The sequence below is a fragment of the Rattus norvegicus genome, chromosome 15, assembly GCF_021556685.1.
Source record: "Rattus norvegicus strain SHRSP/BbbUtx chromosome 15, alternate assembly SHRSP_T2T, whole genome shotgun sequence".
In the NCBI taxonomy this organism is placed as follows: domain Eukaryota; kingdom Metazoa; phylum Chordata; class Mammalia; order Rodentia; family Muridae; genus Rattus; species Rattus norvegicus.
This window is the reverse complement of record NC_141548.1, coordinates 100546044-100571397: the sequence shown is the minus strand read 5'-3', so window position 1 is coordinate 100571397 and position 25354 is coordinate 100546044. Positions and strand designations below refer to the sequence as shown.

The 25354-nt window shown below is 44.7% G+C and overlaps 1 protein-coding gene across 1 annotated transcript in view; it reads right to left on the bottom strand.

The window, feature by feature from the left end:
* The window catches only part of Gpc6 (glypican 6), a 999201-nt gene that overhangs the window by 81601 nt on the left and 892246 nt on the right, over positions 1 to 25354 (bottom strand). Inside the window, 1 exon segment of the mRNA NM_001427433.1 lies at positions 12543 to 12686. Within this exon segment, the coding sequence (NP_001414362.1) occupies positions 12543 to 12686 (144 nt within the window).

Genomic DNA, 25354 nt, shown 5'->3' with positions numbered 1-25354 from the left:
ATAATGTGGCATCCTGCTCTTCCAAAACCTACACCCTGAGGATGGTATAGGGCAGGATGCTCACCTGGAGTATGGGGGAGGGGAAGACAAGGGAAGGGAACAGTGCTGTCGAAGAGTGTGGGTTAGTGTCTTCCCTGTCTTACAGCTCTCCTTTGGAGACACAGCAGCAGGTGAGATGAGATCAGACAGAGCTCTCTCTCTCTCTCTCTCTCTCTCTCTCTCTCTCTCTCTCTCTCTCTCTGCCTGTCTGAGGCAGGAAGTGAAGTGATGGAGGGAGGAAAGAACCAGAATACACTTGCTTGCCATGCCAGCTGACCCAGCAGACCTGTGTGTTAGTCACTTTCATACCTCAGTGGCAAAAGGCCCATGATGTCCGCCTTGTAAGGGGCGAGGTACATTTGGGCTCGTGCTTTTAGAGGCTGAACGGTTGCTTGGCCGCTTTGCTTTGGGCTGTGGAAGCACTGAACATCATAGATGAAGGGTCGGCAGAGAAGCTTGCTGGGAAGGAGGGGATGGGAGGGGTGATGAGAGGCTGGGGACCCAGGGTTCCCTTCAAGGGCACTGCCTACCATTCCACGTTCCTTCTGATACAACCCACTTCCCACTGGCTCTACCACCTCCCAGGAACACCATAAGTTGGTGATGAACCTTTTGGCATACGGGTCTTTGAGGAACACAAAAGTCACAAGTCATAGCAACATGTCTATCAGTGCGTCTTGTGTTCAGGGTGCATCCAGTTTGCATCGAAGGACTCGGTTACCGACCTCAGCCACCTGAGATTGAGTGTGCACTCTGTGATGCCAGCCCAGTGCCAGAGTCACCTCGTGAGGTGTTTCTTAGAGCATATCCCAGCTGTTCAATGACACAAAGCTCCACTGTGAAAAGCACTTGAACTAGGACAGAACACTAATCGCGAGGCCTCACACAAGCAACAGGACCTCATCACCTGTGGAGAGGGATCCTGTGTGACTCCCAACACTGTGGAGGGAGTCTATAGCTTGCTTTTCTATACCCTTTGGTCAGTTGGCCTGGGTTGGTAAGGATGTGGAGGAGGGGCTTTCCAGGTGCCAACATAAAAAATGTCATAAATGGTCTACTTGGGTTTACTTTTGTGAAGGCCAATGCCTCTTGTAAGAAGTGGCATCTTTTAATTAAAATTGGCCATGGGAGAAGCTCGACAGCAAAGATCTCTCTCTCTCTCTCTCTCTCTCTCTCTCTCTTTTCCTCTCTGTCTCTCTCTGGTGAGTATGTGTGTGTATGTGTGAGTGTGTATATGTGAGAGTGTGTGCGTGTGTGGTATGTGTGAGAGTGTGTGTATGTGTGTGTGTGAGTGTGTGTATGAGTGTGTGTGGTATGTGTGAGTGTGTGTGCATGAGTGTGCATGAGTGTGCATGAGTGTGTGTGCACGAGTGTGTGAGTGTGTGCACGAATGTGTGTGCATGAGTGTGCGTGTGCATGAGTGTGCTTGAGTGTGTGTGCATGAGTGTGTGTGAGTGTGTGTGTGTGTGTGTGTGTGTGTGTGTGTGTGCAGGTCAGAGGAGGACTTGCTGCAACAAGTTCCCTGCTTCCCCCATGTGGCTCTCAGGCATTGAACACACATTGTCGAGCTTGGTGGCAAGCGTTTCTCAGTGCTGGGCCATCTCACTGCCCAGTAATTATTTTAATGGAAGTGGAATAAAAATCCTCTAGCTATATTCCCATTATTAAGAAACCTGCACCAAAGGGATGAGGAATGCTAAGTGACTTCTTGTTCTTGAAATTAGTTGCAAACAGAAGATCTGATTTTCCAAGTAACAGGAAGCATTTTCTTGGGCATGTGTGTTGTTCTACAGACAGCCTCTGGGTCTTTCTGATCAATTAAAGGAGTTTGCTGTCTCTGTCTTCCCCGGAGCTTGTCCTGCCCGGGCCCCTCTTCCCCAGCTCTCTGGGAGCTCAAAAGGAGAGACCCAGGAATCATGCACGTTTTCAAGGGAAGAGACGAGTGTATTTCACGGAGATGAACGCCAGCTCCTTTGAGGGGGTTTACTGAGGTCAAACCCCCTTAGAATAAAACTTACAAAGTCATCAGTTTTCTGCTTCATTACACATAAATAATTTATGAATTTTTATTGTAATTTTTCTCCCGGTAGAATCAAAGCTCTCGGATTTTGCAAATGGCTCCACGTAGGAGCCAAAAGCACACGTATTCCCCAGACGTCGTGGCAATCGATGCGCTTGCTCTCGCTGTCAGTTGCTGCAATTTCCCTGATTAACCTGTAAAAAGTATTCTCCTTCACGAACACTGCTCACAAATAAACTGATATTGTAAGAGGAGACAAGGGCAGGTTCCAGAACACAACTTCTTGGTAATCTTAAATGATGATGTATGAAAGAGAGAAGGGAGGGGAACAATTCGATTTGGTCCAACAAGGTTGACCCGGAAAGGAGAGGAGAGGAGCAGAAAAACTGCTTCGCCTAAGCAAACATGACTCGAAGTCATAAAAGATAGGTAGTCTAGGGCTGCCGTGTGGAAAGCGCATTGGAAACATGCATTGTCTGGATCCAGAAGACCCTTAAACGCCAGTCATGAAAACCTTTCCGCTCCTTCTGTTTCCGCACGGCCACCTTTTCTCTTACTCCTCAGCGGTAACTTTTGCACCCTTCTTTGAGACTCTAACATTCGGCGTCTAACCTGTGGTGGGCTCGGGATCCAAGTCGATGTTCCGACGGACTTTGTAAGCAGCTGAAGCCAAAACACCCGTGGGATGTAGACGGACAAGCTGCTGTGCGGGGCAGGGCGCACAGTTTTGAGTGCGCTGGAGACTGAACCCAAGATTCTGCACCTTCCGGGAAAGGTGGAGCCCTCTACGTCCCTGGCGCCACGTTCTTTTTCCCCACGCTCACTCTTTCGAAGGCACACAAAGGGATCCGTCCATTGCATACAAACATTACGGTGTGTTCTGATTTAAATTATAGTTGATCATATTGCCATATTCCAAGGTACTGTGCACCCTGGCTCTGTCACGTTAGAACCAACAAAATACTTCTAGAATGAACAGTGACCGATGACTCTCTGTGTGTTTTCAACGTAAGGTTTATAGGGACTGGGGATGACAAAGTAGACCATTAGTTTAGAAATCCTGACTGGGGGATGCAGGGAAGTTGGAGGGGAGGGAGTAGGGATGGTTCTGGTCTAATTATGTATATATCTCAAGCAATACATTTTTTAAAAGAATAAAAAAGGAAAAAAAATCTCGACAAAGTCGTTGTCAGGAACACGCCTATTTTCTCTCTGTGTGAGATACACACCAACATCCATCCTGGACTTTTGGAAGGATGACCTGGTCACATGACTCACTTTGGCCAATTAGACATGAGCCTGGTGAGGCACTCCTTCTGGGTGGACATAGAAGCTGCACAGCCAAGTCCTCCAAGCATCGTAACATGTGATGCTCTAATTAACAGCACCTCTGTCACCTGGAGGTGACATAGTCCATCCATAGTGGCACTTGGCATGCATAAGAAATCAACATGTTTGATTATACCTCCACGGTGGGCCTCTTCCTCTAGGCACATTTGTCTCTTCTTGGCTCATGCAGATCAATATAGCATTGCAAACTACTCTCAAGATGTCACATATCTGCAAACATCTCCTCCTCCAAGTTTTTGACAGCTAACCATGTAGCGGGGTTACCTCTGCTCATGGTTCATTCATTTTCCATCAGCCTAGATGCTCTCACTTTGCAGTAGCTTGGCCAGTCTTTATGTTGTAAGGAAACACCATGGATTCAGGCTTCCGATGGTAACGACCGTGAACGAGCTTAAGTAATAGAATTATTACGTACTGCAGATATCTCCCCACCTTTAACATTTATGAAGCGAAGTCAATTCTTACTCGAGTGGGTTTCTTTTCATTTGGTTTCCTTGACAGTGTTTATGCCTGAGGTTTATTGCCAGCAGTGAAGAGAGTCCAGGTATGTTATGGGGATAGCCAAATTCCCGATGCTTTAAGATATAGTCTATGGACCCCAGAGTCAGTTAAAAGCTGGCCGATTATACAGCAAATATATCAGAACTGGTAGTTATGAAATATCCCATTTCTTCAGCTCCATCTCTCCTAAGTATGAACATTCCATTGGGGAGTTGTGGAGCAAATGTCTCAGACAGCTTGGAAGAAAAATTACTGCAGGCTTTCCATGACAAGAGGAAGGTCTGGAAGCTGGACAATATTTAATAAATGGTCCACGTCAGCTGATGTGTTATATGAACCAATATTTTTAATTTCAGCAGTTTCGTATGGCTTGCTTATTGAGATTTCGGATCAATTCGCTGAAACAGCAATTTCATTTCTTGACAACGGGAGATGCCAAGAATGAGTTGGGCAGATGGACTTCTCATCTGACCCGTTTATAACTGACAGCGAAGTTCCCATTTGATCTGCTCAAGATGCGGGCAGGAAGTTCTAGTGTGTAAAAAAGAAGATGAGCTATTAGACACAGCCTGTGCCACGGAAGCCACAGATGTCTGATGTATCCCATTTGCATGTTTTGTCAATGATCCTTCATTTGTTAATCCTCCTTCTTCATTTGTTTGGTGAAGTCTGTCCTAGGTTATGAAATCAAACTCCTATTTACTGCCTGCTGATGGTTCAGGAAGTTCTATGCTAGCTACTGTTCTCTGGGGGACACAGGGCGTGTCCAACTGATACAAAGTACAATGTCTACGGTGAGCAGTGACCCTGGCTTTTTGATGACACCAGCACTAAGTCCTCACTGTAAGTGGATCTCAGTTTTACTGAGTGCCACGTAGCAGGGTAGCAGGGGAGAGCTCAATGCATCAGTTTGGATTTCAGCGGAAGTCGGGGCCTCCTGAAAGAAAGCGTAAAGTCTGAAGAAGACAGTAAATCTATTAGCGTCCTATAAAACAGACCCGAATCCACATTAGGCCTATTTGAGTCTGAACATAATGACACGGCGACCACAAAAAGCTTTTCCTGAAGTATTTATGATACTGGAGAAGCCTTTGACTCAGAGTTGAACATGATTGTTTGTTTGTTTGTTTATTTTTGTAGATCACCTCGAGACTGATTTTGGAGCGATCACACGGAATAAAAACCGTGTGAAAGGTTTCCTCCCGTAAGACCTGCAGTGTGTTTTTAATCATTGTGAGGACCTATAGCGTTGTCTGGAAAGGTCTCTCTCTACAGCTGGGGAGACTCTGTGTGCAGCGTCTCCCAGGAAGTTAAGTGGCCGGCTCTCCGAACTGTCTTCTTCCTCCTGGTGGTGTGCAAGCCTACTCAGTGAAACCCAGTCATTCCTGCTATTCCTTGATGTGTCTGAAAGAAATCACTTCCCAAGGAGGTGAAAACAGTCTAGAGTCTGTGGGCGGGAGCCGAGGGGTCCACAGCGGCAGCCTTTCTCGGGTTTCAGCAGTGCTCGCCGTTGAGTTAGATTTGTGCATCCTTCAGGCCCACAGAACGAGCAGCATATCGTGGAGATAAGTCATCCCTTTTTATGGGTGCCTTCTGAGAGTCCCCACTTGGGCCCAATCAAGTGCAAAGCTCCTGAATGGAAAAGGCTTTTCTCTGCAGCCCCATGCCGCGCCTGTTGCCCGGTAGAACAGCAAGAAGCCCACTGACGGAGCCGGGCGCGCTGGTTTTCATGTATTTTTATTTTCTCCTGGCTTTGAAGGCACACTGCATTTTGTTGCTGTTATTACCAAGGGTGGAAATGAAACTGGGGTGTCTCAGTGGGGTTTCAGAGCAAACAGAAAAAGCAGGTTCAGGCAAGACAGGGCAGCTCAATGATCGGAAGGGGATTGGGCAGTAGCAGTTTGTTTGCAGGGGGTGGGTGGAGGGGGTGTAATTTATTCAGCTGCAGCAGAGACTGGAAGCCAATCTAACTTTGACCCATTTATCCTTAGGAAACTAATTAAAGTGGAGAATCTGGTTTAGTGTTGTTGGGGAAGGGTTTACTTTTCCTTATTCACGCTAAGCAAAGATGGAAAGGTGTTTGCGTGGGTGCGCGCGCGCGCCTGTGCGTGCCTGTGCGTGCCTGCGTGTGTGTGTGTGTGTGTGTGTGTGTGTGTGTGTGTGTTTTGTGGGGTAGACTGTGGAGGGGATCAGTTCCAACCCAAAGAGACCGGCTGAGGCCCTAAAAAATAAAAGTGTTTCTTAAATTCAGCCTGACACCCCTTTGAAATGCAAAGTGGTGGAACCGGATGCAGACTCCTTTGAGGTGGCAATGAAATGCCCTGGCAACTTGAAATGAACAACTGTTGCCCAATCCCTACAATCCCAGGCTTCCTAAATCACACCCAAATGGTCCCAGAGAGTATGGGAGAACACTTTTAACCAGTGGCATTTTACTCTGAAAATAGCATTAGCCACCAGACCGGAAAACAAGTTCCCACTTTTGTTGCCGCACCCAGTTGGTTTTAAAGTAATAATTAAAAACAAACAAACAAATAAATAAAGTGCTCTCTGCCCCCTCCCCCTACAGTCAGTCTGGAGACTGAACCTTGGACTAGGTATATGCTTGGTATATGCTACAGGTACCTTCCCACCTCAAAGTGCATACCTTGATGGTGTTTTATTGGTCCCCACACCTGTCTGTGGTATTATTAATAACAGCTTTGCTTCTATGAACACACCAATGAGTGGAGGGAGATGCAGCTCTTTCTTTCAACGTTTTATTATTACTATTGTCTTCTTTACATCCTAACTACAATCTCCTCTCCCTCCCTCCTCTCCTCCTAACCCCTCCTCCCATATCCCTTCTACACCCCCCTCCGTCCACTCCCCCTCGTTTCTCTTCAGAGAAGGGCAGTGCTCTCAAAGGTATCAACCCAACATGGCGGATCACGTTGCAGTAAGAGTAGGTACCCTGCCCCCTAACCCCATGCATTAAAGCTGGACAAGGTGACCCAGCAGGAGGAAAAGAGTCTCAAAGCCCAAGCATTCAAGAGACAGATACGCCTCTGCTCCCACCCTTAGGAGTCCCACAAGAAGACCAACATTGGAATTGGGGACATCTCAGGGATGAGCTAGAAACATAGCAATGGGAACGCCCATAAATCTTAGAGGGTGGAGAGCCTAGAGACCCAACTCAACTGGCAAAAAAGGTCAATGAAATGAAAGGATTCCTAATGGTATCCCGCTATACTCATAGACTAGTGCCTAACCTCACTGTCCTCAGAGAGGCTTCCTCCAGTAACTGTGGAAACAGACACGCATTAGGCAGAGCTGGGGGAATCCCGTGGAAGTAGGGAAAGAAGGATTGTAGGAGCCAGAGGGGTCAAGCACATCACAGGAAAAGCCACAGATCAACTAACCTGGGTGCAGAGGCGCTCCCAGACACTGAACCGCCAACCAGGGAGCATGCGTAGGACTGACCTAGGTCCTGTGCAGATGTTTGTGAAAAAAGCCTATCGAAAATAGAGTTTGGGGTCTCAATGTTTGGCGACAGTAGAGAAGGAACAACGGTAGACACGAGGTGTTAATGTGATTACATCGAAGGAAGGTGAAATTCTAGAGTGGAGTTACAAGGTCATGGTACAATCCACTGGCCCGTTTGATCCTGAGGTGATATATAGGGAAGAACATGTGCGTGACACCTGACGGGATCTATTCTTACTACTCATTTGGCCAAGCTAGCAGAAACCACACCCAACCATAACTTCTCCTATCCCCTACTTAATATCCGAACCCCACAACCTTCCTGTTGCTTCTTCTCTTTCTGAACACTTTCTGTTGCTTTCCTCATTCCTTTCTAGAACACTCGGGTTCTAGATTTAGTTCTGTCTTATCTAGTGTGCCCTGGGCTAGGACTCGACACTGTGGGTGTATGGTTACTCAGCAGGGACATGTCCTTTTAGAATTAAATGAGTTTTAAAGAGGAACTTTCACACAGTACTAGTACCGCCTAGTTTAAGGCAGGGGGAAGGTGGACACAAAACACTCTTTATGTCATGGGCACGCTCACTGAATAAATATGTACCCCTCCAATACACATACCTTGTTTTGCAGTCCCAGGACATATGGGTGTCGTGTACAGCAAGATGTTTTGTTTTGTTTCAGACAGAGTATATAGCCCTAGACTGGCCTTGAACTCTCTACTAGCCCAGGGTGGTTTTAAACTGAAACTATTACACTCCTAGCTTAAGGATATATATCTCCTTTGGAAGAACTGGTACCATCATGAAATAGCTTTCTGAAAACCAAATTAGACAATGTTTTAGGACAGCCAAAGTCACCTAAAGTTCTGGTCCTCGGCCCAATATGGGCCACTTTCAGATAAAACAGTAGCCAGTGTTCCCTCCCACAGTGATCAAACAAGCCAACCAAAGGGAAACAACACACCTAGTACATTCCAAAGAGGAGCAACGAAACACATCGAGAGAAAACAGTTTATACCATAAACCATTTAAGCCCCTAAATTCTCTAGGTTGCTGCTAATGGAAAAATTAGCTCCTTGGGCATGAGAGTCCATGTTTGTTTGTTTTTACTATTAGTGAGGTAATTATTCTCTCAGCACTAGAAGAAAAAGGCCAAGGTAGCCTCTCGAGATGAGCTAGTGTTCCAGGCAGACAACAGTAGTCTGAACATTGAAACAGAATTTAAATCAACCACCAGAGGAGGTAGAGCTCTACGAAGATTACATAGAAAACCTTGCCACGGGGAAAGAATACCCAAGCAGATTTGAACCGTAAACACCAAACAGAGAGGAAACTGGGCAACAGTTGGCACTGTGCAGTGGTGAACTCTTCTCAGACATGGGGGCAAAGAAAAGGGGGTAGCATTTCTCAGGAACATTCCAGACAAAGGGGGTGAACAAAAGAATGAGACCAGTGCTTACACTGTGCTGCATGGTCCTCCACACAGTCCTCTGGGAAGCAAGAGGAAGACAGAATCAAAAGAAAAACAGAGAGAGATTATTTTATACATCATAGCACAGCATAGGTATAAAGAGTAGATTCATCACTTGGCTGACCCTCCATCTACCCCGCCCACATTCTTAAGTGACTCAGAGAATACCCTAGACATCTTGACATCCAGGACAAGGTGAGACACTTACTGGAGTTGAATTGGATTAAATCATCACAAGTCGATGAGTTAACTTCCAGGTCTTTTTTTCTTTTTTAAGGTTGACTTTTATAAACCACATTCCTCTAAGGGCTGTAATTTAGAGTTCAGATTTGCCCTAATGAAAACGCCGATGTAACTAATGGACAGCCCCTGTCTGAGCGTGTTCAGGAGCAAGTGCGTTGTGCTCTAATTTTCTGAGCCCTTCCTTTAATTGCCTTTCAGGAGGATAATGCCCAACACCTCTGTGTGCTCAGACCTGAGAACTCCGGTGACATTGTGATGATTTAGTTTTGTACCTGATATTTCCAGCGAGTGGGAGCTGTCTAGACTCATAGCCTTACATCAAAGCATTTAAAAGAATCCGCAGAGGATAAATTTAGGAAAAGGAGAAGAGAACCAATCGCTTTCAGAGTGCAAATAATGACCCCTGGCCCACTTAACTTGAAACCCAGAGCAGCCTGTAGGGACAAGGGAAGCTGCAGGGGTGAGATATGGTGGTGAGACCAGTCTGTCAGCGGGATCAGCTGATGGCCTTGGCATTTCAATAGAATGTGGCTGCTGGCAGCTGAGGACTCTGATATTTCCCCCAAAGCCAGCTTTCTATCAATGCCTGAATTTATACAAATATAATCATTTGGTTTTTTTCTTTTGGAAAACAAAGCATGACTTGAGGGTAGCATGTTTGAAGGCTGCTGGTTACTGTCAGCAGCATTTCAGGCCCACATAACTTTCGGAGAACGGATGGAGCCGTTTCCGGGTGGTATGGGAATTTATAACTTCCTAACTAAGGGAATGAAACTTTTTCTTTTTTTCTTTTTCTTTCTTTTTTTTTTTGAAAGATAGCATGTTCCAATTCTCTTCTGCGAGTTTTAGCATCAACTTGGGGTTTGAGACTTTTAGTTCTAAAACAAACCCCTTAATTACCAGCTCACATAAAAACACAGTTTTACAATAACTGACATAAGAACATTTACCAACAGATTCCAGAGTCAATCCCACAGGCACTAATTTAAAAGGTGCCAAGAAGTCACCCCACCAAGAGCAAGCATCAGAATGAAGTTATTTTCATTTCGGCTAACAGGGTGGGGTGGGTGAGCGAGGAGTTCTATTGATGTTGGCTTGTAGGACGGTTTCCTTTGCTGGAACAGAGAAATCTTTCCCAATCGCCCTCCTTTTCTGGGGCACACGTTTCTTATGAATATTCAGGAACCAGCTTTGCAGGGCAAAGCTAAGACAGGAGTCAGTATCACAGGCCTTGTTTATAAATAGTAGCGATGGGCTATCACAGAGAACAGACCCATCTGGAGAACTCACAGGATTGCCCCTTGAACAGGTCCGTGAAAGACCACACCTGACTGCTGTGCTTCTGAGTAGAAGGCAAGCATAGCTTAAAGGGGAAAGACCTTGGGGGAAGCCAGGGGCTGCAAAGGGAGCCCGTGTAGGGAGCTTGGGAGCTTGGGAGCACAGGGTCTACGTCTTTTGAATAATGTCGGTGGAACGTCTTTGGATGTGGGAATGTTTGATTTTGGGAGTGAAGGGGAACATCTGGAAGGAGGCTGGCTGTGATTGACAAGTGGCTGGCTCATGAATTTGAAACAAGATCAGAATTTTATGACATACCTCGTGAACGAGGCTGCCGCTCTCGTGGGCATAGCCTGAAGTCACACCTAGGAGGGTTTTGGTGATGGAGAGCATTGTACAGTCAAGTCAGCTCCTGGGGTGGTTCTGGAGCTCTGGGGCTGGCAATAGTACTGTGTGGAGTGGCGGGAATTTTCCCCCCATTTTATTTTCCTCATTTAAGGGTACCTGTTTACTTCTCTTAGTGGATGCTTCTCTGTTGCAAAGGAAAACTGTCACATGACTGTCATAGATATCAATGTGGCACCCAAATGTAACAGTTTTACTCAGTATCTGAGATACTCTTGTTCTTTAAAAGGCTCTATTCCTTTACACTGTGGTGAGAAGGGGGTTTACTCTCATAAGAGTTTCGAGCTGCGTAACACACAACACTGTGGGAACAATTTCGCACATGAGATCTTACAGATTCATCTCACATTGTGTCCCAGAAACCTTGAAGGGCCCAGCCTCCTCCAACGATGGCTTCCTCGCCACCAAAGCGAAATCAAACCTATGGTGGAGGACGCAGAACACTTCGTGGAGTTAGAAGGCAAACAGGACACTCTAACGAAAACCAACATTCTCGGAAAAGGCTCACCAAGCTGTTTGGTGGAGTAGAATCATTGGCTTAAAAGAAAAATGGTAGACTAATTAAAATTTTTCTTTTTCTTGAAAACGTGATGGAGGACAGATGTGAGGAAGGGGAGAGAGGTCAAAGCAAGTCGCTCATTGGCTTCTTTTTCTAAAACCTGTGCTGAAGAGGGATTTTATTTGCCAATAAAGGGCAACACATTCAAAGCATAATTTAGCAGTTAATGGAAAGTAGCCTTTCACGGTGGCCCTTAATGGACAGACCTTGGTGCGGTTAAATACGCTTGATTTTTTTTTTTTTTTGTACTTACACAAAGGCCAAACACAATCCATTTAATCTTCTGAGTTCTACACTGTAGAAGGGGTATTAACTAAAACTGTAAAGCCATTCATAACAGTGACTAATAAAAGGATTTCACAACCAACAACCCTTGATATTGAGTTTATATGACACAATCAGATGTGGTTCAAATGCTGTATGACCCGAAGGGTTTTATCTGTTAATTTTACATCAGGATAATTGGCAAAGTGGCATCCACAGCACTAACAACAACGAGGGTATATAAATTGTTTATAGCATTATGAAGTGAAGGTATTGAATTGGAAATGATCAGGCCGTATTTCTTTGAAATTAGGAGCTCTTAGTTTTTATGTCAATTTTTAAAAAACGCATTAGAAACTGTATTTATTATGTATAGAGTAACCATCGCCAGATGAATTTTTCTGACATAAAAATCACCCAGTTCCTGACATACATTTAAATGGTCCTAAGCTCCCGACTTTTAATAGGCGTCTAGGAAACAAGGCAAGAAGACACCAACATTAATTCAGGACTTCCTAAAAGAGACTTTTCAAACAAAAAACAGCCTCTGAGAAATGATAGGGAAAAGGCAGCATGTCGTAAGCACACAAGGGACCCTTTGAAGAAAAGAATGACGCAGGTGGATCAGAAATGCGCTTCTATAATCAGGCATCCAGAAGACCCAGCGACCGGGCTTTCAAAATAATATTTTGGAAGGAATATGAAGTTGGAATATTAGACACTGCACTAGTGGATTAATAGTTTTAAGAGTTCTTGAATAATCGAATCCATGATCTAAAGGAATAAAAGAATCGTTTACCGCCAACCATTCTGAGAACAGGAGCGGATACTGGGTGATAGCCTTTAGGAAGCCGGTAGCTTAGCCCTTACAGAGCACATGGCCTGGGGTGGGTGGGGGGCTCAGAGAGTGCCTCCCTGGTCCTCACGGACAACCATCCGGGTACTCACCAGCCTGTCCAAGCTAGTGCCTGCTGCGGTTGTGGGTCTTTCCTCCGGGTTGTAGGGTCGAAAGCGGGTGTTAAAGTTTTCTGGAGCGGAGCGAGCAGATCTGAGAGCGGGAGCAGGTTTGGGCTGGCCGCAGCCTTGAAAGACCTGGGAAGATGGGAGAGAGGGTCAAAATTAACCTGAGATTAAACCCACAATCAAGAAGCAAATAATACAGCGCTCTTCACGTTTTGTCTGAAATTCTTACTTCCCACATCTCTACTCCCTACTCTTTGAATGTGAAGACTGTAAACACCGATGGGAAAGAACTGTGACACCAACATGGCGTCCAGCTGTGGGCATGTCCTGCTCACGGTTTACCACGGCCATCATCAGCTACAGATTTCTTATTTGCAAATTTGGTCTTCTTACTGAAAATTTATTCATAAGCCCCCAAATCAATACTCATAATGCAATGTGGCAAAACCCAAACAAACAAACAACAAACGAACAAGCTAACGGCGTCGTGTGCATGTTGGCAGGATATACTGAACAAAGTCTCTATGTTGGAGTGTGAAGAATCGCCCTCGTTGTGGTCTACTTAACCCATGTTCTCACACTGTGATTTCACTTTATAAATGGGTCCCGTGCGTAGACCGTGCTTCTGCACTGTCTAATGTGCCGGACACCAGGAAGGAGGTGATGTATCTCATAGGGAGAGCACGCACTTAACATATACTTCACTCAACTCTGAGTGTGCTCTCTTGAGTTGCATGTTCGTCCAGTACACAGATCTTAAATAAGATTTCTCAAACCAAGACAAGCTAGAACATGCTTCCAGTTGGGCTGTCAGATCACACACACTCTTACCAGCAGCGTCTAATCCTGTGTTCCCCTTAGGATTTACGATTCAGAATTTGCCGATCCAGTCTGCATGACCACTTGGGGCATAACCTCTACAACTAGCAGGAACCAGCTATTGAATCTGGGAACTGTAGTAGATCCTCCATAGGATGGTTTGAGGATTAAGCCAGTTACGTCACAGACTTTTTCCTATACTTGAATTTGGGATTCCATAAACAACCGTTTTGGGTCCATATTTATCTAACACGAAAAGTGTATTTCATGTGCGGCATACCAAGGTCAAATGGCTTGAAGGGTAAATGGCTTGAGTAACGAAACCCTTCACCGGAAGAACGTTCTGAAAATATTCTTCTGAGCAATGGTGTGGAAATAGGACAGGCAAATATATGGGGAATCCACAAAATGGTATTTTCTTCTAATTTGGTTGTTGACAGCTGTTCGTGTCGCCATTGGGGTTGCTGCGGGAAATCACACAGCTCATGGTAATGAATTTAGGGACTGAGCTGCCAATCTTTTCCACAGTGATTCCACTCAGGCTGGTGTGGGAGCCCTTCCTTCTGTTTCTATATGTTTTCTGTGCCAGTTATCAAGAGATAATAGCTTTCCTAGACTTTGGGACAGTCCTTCTTGCTTGTCAACTTGATTACATTTGGAATTAACACAGGTGGCTGAGTACACCTGTGAGGGATTTTTTGGGGGTGAGGGGTAGTTAAATGATTTGAATTCAAAAGACCAACTTTTAACTAGGTCTTTGGACTGAGGAAGAGAATACTAAGACCTGGTTTACTGATGGTTCTGCATGCTATGCAGGCGCCACTCAAAAACGGACAGTTACAGCATTGCATCTCCTCTCTGGGACAGCCTTGAAAAACACAAGTCAAGAGAAATCTTCACAGGGGACGGCACCGGGGCAGTGTATGCGGCCGTATGTTTTGTTTGTAAGGGGAAACGTCCAGATGGCAATCGTTCACCGATTCCTGGGCTGTAGCCAATGATTGGCTGAATGACGAAGGACTCAGAAAGGGTAAGATTGGAAAATCGGTGAGAAAGACATCTGGGAAAGAGAGAAGTGTGGATAGATCTCTCCAAACGGGTAAAGGATTTGAAGATACTAGTGTCTCATGCTCAAAAGGTGACTTCAGCGGAGAATTTCAACAACCAAGTGGGTAAAATGACACATTCTGTGGACAGTCAGTCTCTTTCCCTAGCCTCTCTCTTGTTGCCCAGTGGTCACATGAACAAAATGGTGGCGGTGGCATGTGTGGGTGATGCTTTGGCTTGATAATACGGGCTTCCACTCACCAAGGCTGAATGCCAGATCTGCCAAGAGCAGAAGGCCTACCCTGAGCCCCATCGTGATTCCATTGGGGTCGCCAGTCAGTGACTTTGTGGACCACACTGGACACTTCCTCTGTGGAAAGGACAATGCTTTTCCTCACTGGAGTCGATACTTAAACCAGGCATGGACTTCCCTTCTCTGCACATAATGCTTCTGCTAAAACCACCATCCACAATCTTACAGAATACCTTATCCGCTATTAAGTTGTTCCACACAGTATTTCTTCTGACCAAGGAAGTCACTTTACAGTCAGCCAAGTGTGAAAGTGGGCCCACACTTATGACATCAGTAGTCTTACCAACAGTTCTGACTCAGCTGGCCTGATGGAAAGATGGAATGACCTTTCGAAGGCACAGTTACAGTGCCAATTAGGTGGGAGCAGCATGGAGGCCCGGGGTAGGGTTCTCCAGAAGAGAGAATATGTTTTGAGTCATCATCCAATATGTGGTATTGGTTTTTCCCATAGCCCGGATTCACAGGTCCAAGAATCAAGGAGTAGAAAAGAGAGCAGTTCCATTCACTGTCATTCCTGGTGACCAACTGGATAGCTTTTGCTTGCTGTTCCCTGAGCCTTTCTCTGGTCTAGAAGTGTTGTTCAAGACTGTGTGTGTCAGGGTGGGTGCTTTGGTCCAGAGACACAACCAACATCCCACTGAACTAGAAGCTCGGACTGGCTGCTCTGGGTTTCTGATGCCCTTAAAGTAATAACAGTGCTAAGTAAGACTGATCCAAATTACCAAAGAAGGGATTGGATTGGTTCCCCACAGTGAAGATAAGAATGATTACATCTCTTGGTGCTACCATGTTCTGGGATTAAAGTCATTGGAAATCTATGGCAACCTAATCCAGGCAGGGTAACAGACCCCTCAGGAATGAAGGCCTGGGTCACTCTTTTAGGCAAAGAGGCAAGGCCTGCTGAGGTACTTGTTGAGTGAGGAGGAAATACCAAATGGGTAGTAAAGGAAGGTAGTTATAAATACCAGCTAAGGCCACGTGACCAGTTGTAGAAACAAACATTCTAATCAGTGTGAGTGCTTCTGTCGTATTTTGTTAAGAACGTGCTTGCATGGATGTTTGTGCTTTCTCCCCTCAATTTGTCATATGATGTAACATCAATTAAGAGAATATTATTCATTGTCACATTTAAGTTTGAGATATCAAAAGGATGACCCTTAAGGGATGTTGCCACCTTTTCTAAAATTTATAATGTGTTTGAGGTTATACAAGGCTTGTCATATCATGCTAGGTATAATTATGACCTGGTTAAATATATGACTTATTTGTAATTCTATGTGGATTATTTTTATCACGCTAGATATAATTATGACCTGGTTATAGTTTTTATTTGGAAATTAAGTATAACATAAAGAGAGAGATGATTGTGTGTCAAGTTGAAAAGGGGTGGACTCGTGAGGGCTGTCTTAAGTTGACACATATACACACATACATACACATTCATGCATATACACATATACACACATACACACACACTCATGCATATACACATATACACACATACATGCACACTCATGCATATACACACATACACAATGTACCCATACATACACACTTCATACAGATACACACACTCATACACATACACACTCATACATTCTCATATACACATACACACACTCATAGACACAAACATACATATATTCATATATACAGACATACATATAAACACATATACACACACTCATATACACAAACACATCCATTCATATTACACATATATATACACATACACACAAACATACATATACATACATACACACACTCATACACACACACACACACACACACACACATTCTATAAGCTCTTTTTCTCCAGAGAATCCTAATATCATAGTAACACTTTTCAGTACATATTCAAGTTCAACTTTATGTTTCTAACATTTGTACCTAGTAGATGGTTTGTCTCCTAGATACTTCTTAGAGGAAATAGTGCCTGATACTGGAAACCTAGCAGCTACTGGGGCTAATAAAGTCATGGACCTTGGAGGAGAACCTACAGGCATCACTTAATTAAGCTAGCACAGTCCCCACTGTATTCTAGCTATTTATCTTTATACCCACAACTAAGTGTAGTACTCATCCATCAATGAAGAATGCTTTCTGCAACAGCTAGAGACCATTCCAGAAAATGACAACTAACCGAAGTGCAGAGAAAAGTGATTGGTGCCTAGTCTGGTTGATGTGCCTAGAACACAACTCTCGCTTAAGGCTAAGGAAACATCAATGAACAGCAGGGCGGAAAGACGGTAATGACCAGAGGGTCAGTGTGTCTGCTGTGAGATTTCCGCTCCTGGGAATTCTGAGCAAGTTACACCTGTGAAGTTTCAACAACATGGCTGCCCCAACAAGACCCAGAATAAGAATGACACCAGTGGGCATGCTAACACGGAAGGGGGAAATCACAGGACCCCAAGCCCAGCCTAAATCTACCAGCAACCCAGGGATGCTCAGAATGGGGCAATAGTCTTCATCATGATAGAGGCCCTGTATTGGTCACCCAATACCAAATAGCCCTGAAATTATACACACACAAGTAACCTTATACGGACCAAGCAGGTTGTAGTTATATTTTTAGCTATAATTTAGAGGAAAATGTATATAATAAGAATTAGAGAAAAACAGGCCAAAGACCATGAATTTGAGAGAGAGCGAGGGGTGCCTGGGAAGAGCTGGAGAGAGGAGAGGGCGAGGGGAAGGTGGTGGGTGCAATCATGTCTTAATTTAAATTACGGACGCTTCCCTCAGCTGGTTGAGTTCATCCGTAACCTGCAGATGCATATTTACAGTGTGATCATTCGTGTTGTCATTTGATTCTAGGTTGTTTAGCCTGAAGTATTTTTCATCCTGCATACTATATGATCCCACTGAAGGACACGGGGAGCCCTTGAGTGCCATTCCCGATGACGAATTCCATCTTGAGACGCAATCCATTTTGCTTCACCACTACAACTAATTTCTCTTTTGTGCATTCAGACTTCTCCTTCAACTCAGCATTTTGCAACACAGGGGTACTTTGTCTTGGCATTCTCGGAGGCTGGTCTTAGCACACTATTGATTATTCTTCTCTCTCACAATTTCTGAGGTTGATGGCGCAACCAGCGTGATAAAGACAGTGGGCCTTTTCTTCCACAGTGCCTAAATCACTTCCTTGTAGCAAGGTCGCTGCTGGTGGAGGACCTCAACATCCCCAAAGCTCTGGGGATCTGTCGAGTGGGCTATTTTGGATTGCTTTGAAAATGACAGCTAACTTTTTAAGAAGCATAAAGACAGAGCTGGGAGCAATAACAAAGGCCTTGTTGAGATTATAGAGGGGCTGGGCACTGAAGAGTTAATGACCCCTCTAACCACTCCTCAGGAAGGGAAGGACCCCACTGACTGCAGGGGTCAAGCTAAATCATGGGGGTTTGGGATTCTCTGAAGAATGTGTGCTATGTGTTCTGGGGAGAGGTCTCAGGTTTTGTGGTGGGTTGTTTAAGGTGTTAAGGACAGACCACAGATTAGTTCATCTATCCCTGTAGCTTTTCATTATCTATGCCTAGTGTAGATTTTTGAAGGTGATTTCGAAGCAGAGGTTGCTGGGTCTGAGATCTGAACCAGAGAGATGCCCACAAACCTCTTATTCTGCTGGGAACTTTTCAGTAGAAACTCCTACACAAGGACCTCGAAATTTGCATATCCCTAAACAGACATACCACCCCACTCTTAGAAAACAGAACCATCCAGAGAGGTCCTCTCATGTGAAGGTTCCAAGCCTGGCTTAGGGTCTATGCTGCTGAACCCTGTAGAACTTGATAGAAGGTGCAAGGAGGCCCTTGAGTACCAGCTTGTCTCTTCTTGGGCACCATGGAGGACTTCTGTTCTCAGTGTCACAGACAGAATCAGTTAACAACAAGCCCACATGCTATCCTGGGATTCAGAGTTTCTCATTTAAGACATGTTGTCCGAAGATTTGTGTCTTTCCCAGATCCCCACGTTGAGATCTAATCTCAAGCCACAGGATTAGGATGAGCAAAGACATGATCAGTGACCACATAGAGACAGGCACTGGTGCCTATGGGGACCGGTTTACAGTGCTCGGTCGTATTAGCCTGTAGGCAAGAAGACAACAGGCAATCTATGGCTTGGAGAAAGTGTTTAGAAAACATGGAGTTCGTGGGGTGGGTGGCAAGTGGAACTGCTGGACATGAATTTGGAGTCTTCTTGTTTTCTGAGTTTGCTGTAGTAGCTGTTTGCACACAGCAGGCTCTGTCTAGGTTAATATAAACGGTCAGGGTAGCCTAGGCACCCCAATGATTTTTATTTCAAACAAAAGAAGAAATACATAAGAATGTATAGTATGATAGGGTCTGACGTTAAGTGAGAGTTAGGTGACCAAGTGGTCAGAGCTGGAAATGCAAGCTTAGATTCTGAGGTGGGCTCTAAAGTCCCAAAACTGTGTTCATGAGGGGAAAGTAGAGAGACGGTGTCTGCTGGAGGGAGCCTGTGTTGTGTGAACAGGGTGGCCTCTCTGAGCTACGTCTTCTTCTTTTCTTCAGTAGGCACAATTTACCACACCAGCATCGGCTGTGGTCACATTAAGGTACAAAGCAGGGGGCACACAAACCCAGTACCTAGACAAGTGCCTGATAATCATTATACAATTATGTAAGTCCATAACTTACACTTTCTGTAAGTTCTGCCATAGTGAAAAAAATGCGAAGAGGAAAACACCTAGCCTGGCGCTCCCTTCGCTCTCTGCCTTTTGTTTCCAGATGTTAATTTTTGTTTTTACTTCTGTGCATGTGCCCCTGTGTGGTTTTATGCTAACATGCAGTACCCAAAATGGCCAGAAGATGGCACTAGATTCCCTGGAGCTGAAGTTAAAGCTACCAAAGCCTGCCCAGTGTCAGAGTCAAATTCAGGTCCTCGGAAGAACAGCGAGTGTCCTTATCCACCAAGCCACAGCTCCAGCCCCTGATCTGTATTTTCCACACAATATTATCTGTAAGGGCTCAAAGATGTGCAGAAGCAATAGAGTTCATGTATTGAATTAGGAACATCCACCGGGACTTCAGGCGGAAACGTGTTCCAATGTGCTCGTGATGTAATTTGAAGGGCTCCTCCAGGAAGTTCCACCCTGAGATGAGGGTGGCTCAGACCTGCTAAGAGAAATGAGATTCGGATAGAATTGCCTCTGAGGTTGGTGCTACCAGTCCAACCTCAGTTAAAAAAAAAAATAATAAAAAAGAAAAAAAAAAGAGCCTTCTTTTTACAAGAAAAGTTTGTAGAAGGTGTAACTGCCAGCCAAACCGCTTAAAGGGCAACACAACTGTAGGCCCACCCCTTTCAACACCTTTAAAAACAGCCTCTGGGTTCCCTTCTGCCCAGTTCGTTCTAAGGGAAAACTACGTAATTCCAGAAAGTATTCAGAAACTTCAGTATAGACAAATGCTGTGACTATTCGAAGGAATCAGTCTTCCTACCTAGCTGACTCAAAAGACTGGATTTGGGGGAGTTCTCTGCCTCATGATTCCTCCTCCCTAAGAAGATTACAAAGATAGCCTCTCAGAAGTCTAATGGTATTCCAAGAGGAAAGACACTGGCATTAAGAGAGTGTTGGACAAAGGGATATTTTATTGTTTTATAGGGAGTCCCAGAGGGAGCAGGACGGGGAGGAGGAGAGGGGAGGAGCCGGGGAGGAGCCGGGGAGGAGCCGGGGAGGAGCCGGGGAGGAGCCAGGGAGGAGCCGGGGAGGAGCCGGGGGAGGAGCCGGGGGAGGAGCAGGGGGAGGAGCAGGGGAGGAGCAGGGGAGGAGCAGGGGAGGAGCAGGGGAGGAGCTGGGGGAGGAGCCGGGGAGGAGTCGGGGGAGGAGCCGGGGGAGGAGCAGGGGGAGGAGCAGGGGAGGAGCAGGGGAGGAGCAGGGGAGGAGCAGGGGGAGGAGCAGGGGGAGGAGCAGGGGGAGATGTGTTGGTAACTGCTTTGCATTCAGTCATCCGTTTGTAAATGTATTTAGAACTGAAATGTATTAACATAGTTCTCACAAACAAGTACGCTGTTCACCCTTTCAGAGGTACTTATAGCTGATTTCCCTGTCTCCTCAGTCTCTGCCTTCTCTTTGTTACTTTGTAACATATTCACCAGAGTGATTATTGGCAACAGGAGAGGCAATGTTTGCAGACAGTCTCTGTGTGGGACTAATCTCATCTCCCCTCTTTCTTCTCAGTGGGTCCTGGCTAAGTGAGAAAAGCTAAGGGTAACTGTGCTGTCCTCAAGACTGCAAGTGGAGCTCTGGAGGTTTAATTAAACGCAGGCATCCCTTAGCGCTGTCTCATTCGCTCCAACTTGATGCTTTGCGACTGTTTTCTCCATCTAGTAGATTCTAGTTTGTGTTAACAATCCTAAGGACTGCACTGTTTGTTGGAGAATCTCAGTCTCTTACCTCTGTACACAAGGAAACTAGGAGCCACTGCATATGTACAGGACTGTGTGTAATGGGTCAGGATGTGACTGTGACAACAGTCAGCTGGGAGGTAACAGACAAGTGTTCAGGAGGCTTGGAGTGCTACAATGAAATACCTTCGACTGAGTTGTCCATTCATAACTTTGTAGTCCTAGAGGCTGTGAAGTGTAAGGTTCAGGCACCAGGCAATCCATAGCTGACACCATGGGTCCTTATTTAGTCAATAGACTGGTGAGAGGCCTCCTCGGACCTCTTCCATAAAGGACAACCCCAGTAATTACATCTAGAGGTTCCAGGAGTTCACTTTGTACTAAAACTTTGAGCTCAGTACATTCTGACCATAGCAACAGTCACTAAGAAGAGCCTAAAAGTCTGGAGTACTAACTTCAGGCCTTCACCTTAAACTTGGCACAACATGGCTTCCCAATTTTCAAAGCCATTTCGAAGATAAAATATGATGCCTAGAGAAGACATTGAAAAAAGTGAGGTGTAATTATCGTCACTGACAGGACCTACGGTCACAGTCACATGGGTTACAGAGCTGCGATGGACAGTTTAAGCTTTATAGCCAACGATCTCTTCCAAACCGAGGCTGGGTATTTCTTCCTCAGCCGGAAGGGCTGGGGAGAGCCGTGCATTCATATGGTACACACTGCTACCGTCGTTACTCAGTTTACTATGTCGAGTTAAAGCAAAGTTAGATAAACACCTCTACTAAAGTTCATAACTAGAATCAAAAGTCCTAGTTCTTGATCATTTGATAAGTTACTTACTAAAGTTAATAATCCAGAGAGAAAGTGGAAGATCTCACAAGGATCTCAAATTGGCGATCTGGTTGGTAGACTAAGCTAAGGGCCGTAGATTCTGTGCCTGCAATTGTTCCCCGAATGTTATTACAGGAGGCCCAAAAAGTCAGAGTATTGAATTTTATAAAGAGTATCTTTTATTTTTTTGGTCTACAAGAATAACTATGACATTTCTTCCACTTTTTTCCTTAAGAGGAGAACTTCACGGCTCCTCTTTGGCACATTCAAATTGCTTTTATCAACATTCTTGTGCTTTGGGGCCATTTGTGATTAAAATAAGAGTTTTTTGAATATAAACCCTGTAATAATGGTAGCCACTCAATAGTGAAGGAGCCTGTGAAGTGTCTAGCAGGTAGGTAGAATATACAACCCAGATACACCAAGGAAAGGTGTAACTCATGCCCCTGGCATGATGGAGTAGGACAATGTAACGTGTCACCATGCTCCCCACAGTGATGTGCAATTTAAAACGTGTCACTCGGTTACTTCTAGAATGTTTAAGCTTTTTGGACAGCAATGGACTGTGAACAACTAAAACTAAAAAAAATGAAATATGAAATATGAATGGATTGGAGGGATTCTGTGCCTGGGTTCAGTGCTTTGTCAGTGGCTCTGGTTATATAAAATTGTCAGGTAATTTGGACTCTTCACTAAGCTACTGTTCCCAATATCACCATCGTCTGATCAACATTCTGGTCAGCAACATCCCTTCATTGCAGCAGCCGAATCCCCTCCCTGCTGGCTGTCATACAGATCATGCAACTGTGGTACACAGCAGAAAGCATTCCCTCAGTATGTCAGGGGCAGCTCAGTGGTTAAGAAGTCAAAATATCATTATTTGCAGATGACATGATAGTATACTCAAGTGACCCCAAAAATTCAACCAGAGAACTCCTATAGCTGATAAACAACTTCAGCAAAGTGGGTAGATATAAAATTAACTCCAACAAATCAGAAGGCTTCCTCTCCCTACTCCAAGGATAAACAGGCTGAGAAAGAAATTAGGGAAACAACACCCTTCACAATAGCCACAAATAATATAAAATATTTTGGTGTGACTCTAACCTAGAAAGTGGAAGATCTGTATGACGAGAACTTCAATCTCTGAAGAAAGAAATTGAGGAAGATCTCAGAAGATGGAAAGATCTCCCATGCTCATGTATTGGCAGGATTAATATAGTAAAAATGGCCATCTTGCTGAAAGCAATCTACAGATTCAATGCAATCCCTATCAAAATTCCTACTCAATTCTTTATAGAGATAGAAAGAGCAATTTTCAAATTCATTTGGAAAAGCAAACAACCCAGGATAGCAAAAACTATTCTCAACAATAAAAGAACTTCTGGAGGAACCACGATCCCAGACCTCAAGCAGTATTACAGAGCAATAGTGATAAAAACTGTATGGTATTGGTACAGAGACAGGCAGGTAGATCAATGAATGGAATTAAAGACCCAGAAATGAACCCACACACCTATGGTCACTTGGAAAAAAGATAGCATTTTCAACAAATGGTGCTGGTTCAACTGGAGGTCAACATGTAGAAGAATGCAGATCGACCCATTCTTATCTCCTTGTACAAAGCTAAAGTCCAAGTGGATCAAGGACCTCCACATCAAAGCAAATACACTCAAACTAATAGAAGAGAAAGTGGGGAAGAGTCTCGAACACATGGGCAGAGGGGAAAGTTTACTGAACAGAACACCAATGGCTTATGCTCTAAGATCAAGAATCAACAAATGGGATCTCATAAAACTGCAAAGCTTCTGTAAGGCAAAGGACACTGTGGTTAGGACAAAACGGCAACTAACAGATTGGGAAAAGACCTTTACCAATCCTACAAATGATAGAGGGCTTATATCAAAAATATACAAAGAACTCAAGAAGTTAGACCCCAGAGAATCGAATAATCCTATTAAAGAAATGTGGTACAGAACTAAACAGAGAATTCTCAGTTGAGGAATATGGAATGACTGAGAAGCACCTAAAGAAATGTTCAACATCCTTAGTCCTCAAAGAAATGCAAATCAAAACAACCCTGAGATACCACCTCACACCAGTGAGAATGGCTAAGATCAAAACCTCAGGTGACAGCAGATGCTAGGGAGGATGTGGAGAAAGAGGAACACTCCTCCATTGTTGGTGGGATTGCAAGGACCCAGTTATACCACTCCTGGGCATGTACCCAAAAGATGCTCCAACTTTTATCAAAGACACATGCTCCACTATGTTGATAGCAGCCTTACTTATAATAGGCAGAAACTAGAAAGAACCCAGATGCCCTTCAACAGAGGAGTGGTTACAGATAATGTATCACACATTTCTGAAATTTACACAATGGAGTACTACTCAGCTGTTAAAAATAATGATTACATGAAATTATTAGGCAAATGGATAGAACTAGAATAATATCATCCTGAGTGAGGTAACCCAGTCACAAAAGAACACTCATGGTATGCACTCCCTGATAAATGGATATTAGCCCAAACGCTCAAATACCTAAGAAAAAATTAACAGACCCCATGAAGCTCCAGAGGAAGGAAGACCAAAGTGAGGGTGCATCATTCCTTCTTAGAAGGGAGAACAAAATACTTACGGAATGAAGTACACGGACAAAGAGTAGAGCAGGGACTGAAGAAAAGGTCATCCACTGACTGTCCCACCTGGGGATCCATCCCATATATAGTCACCCAATTTAGTCACTATTGCTGATGCCAAGAAGTGCTTGCTGATAGAAGCCTGATACGGATGTCTCCTGAGAGGTTCTGCTAGAACCCTACGGATACAGATGAGGATGGTTGCAGCTAACCATTGACTGAACAAGGGGACCCCAATGGAGGCCTTAGGGAAAAGACTGAAGGAGCTGAAGAGGTTTGCAATCCTATAGGAAAAACAACAATATCAACCAACCAGGCCCCTCAGAGCTCCCAGAGAATAAACCACCAACCAAACAGTACACATTGGAGGGACCCACAGCTCCAGCCACATATGTAGCAGAGGATGGCCTTGTCCAGCATTAATAGGAGGAAAAGCCCTTGGTCATGTGAAGGCTCATTTCCCCAGTGTAGAGGAATGCCAGGGAGTTGAAGTGGGAGTGGGAACATCCTCATAGATGCAGGGATGGGGAAAAGGGGATGGGAGAAGGTGGAAAGGGAATAACATTTGAAATGTAAATACATAAAATATCCAAGAAAAATAAAATTAAAATAAAGACTGCATACTGCTCTAGCAGAGGATGGTTTGCAGCAGTCACGTAGGTGGCACTCAACCATTTAAGTCCAGCTGCAGGGGCTCTGATGCCCTCTTCAGGTCTCTGTGGGTACTGCACTCATCTGGGCAAAACCCTTTACTGACACACATATTCAAAATT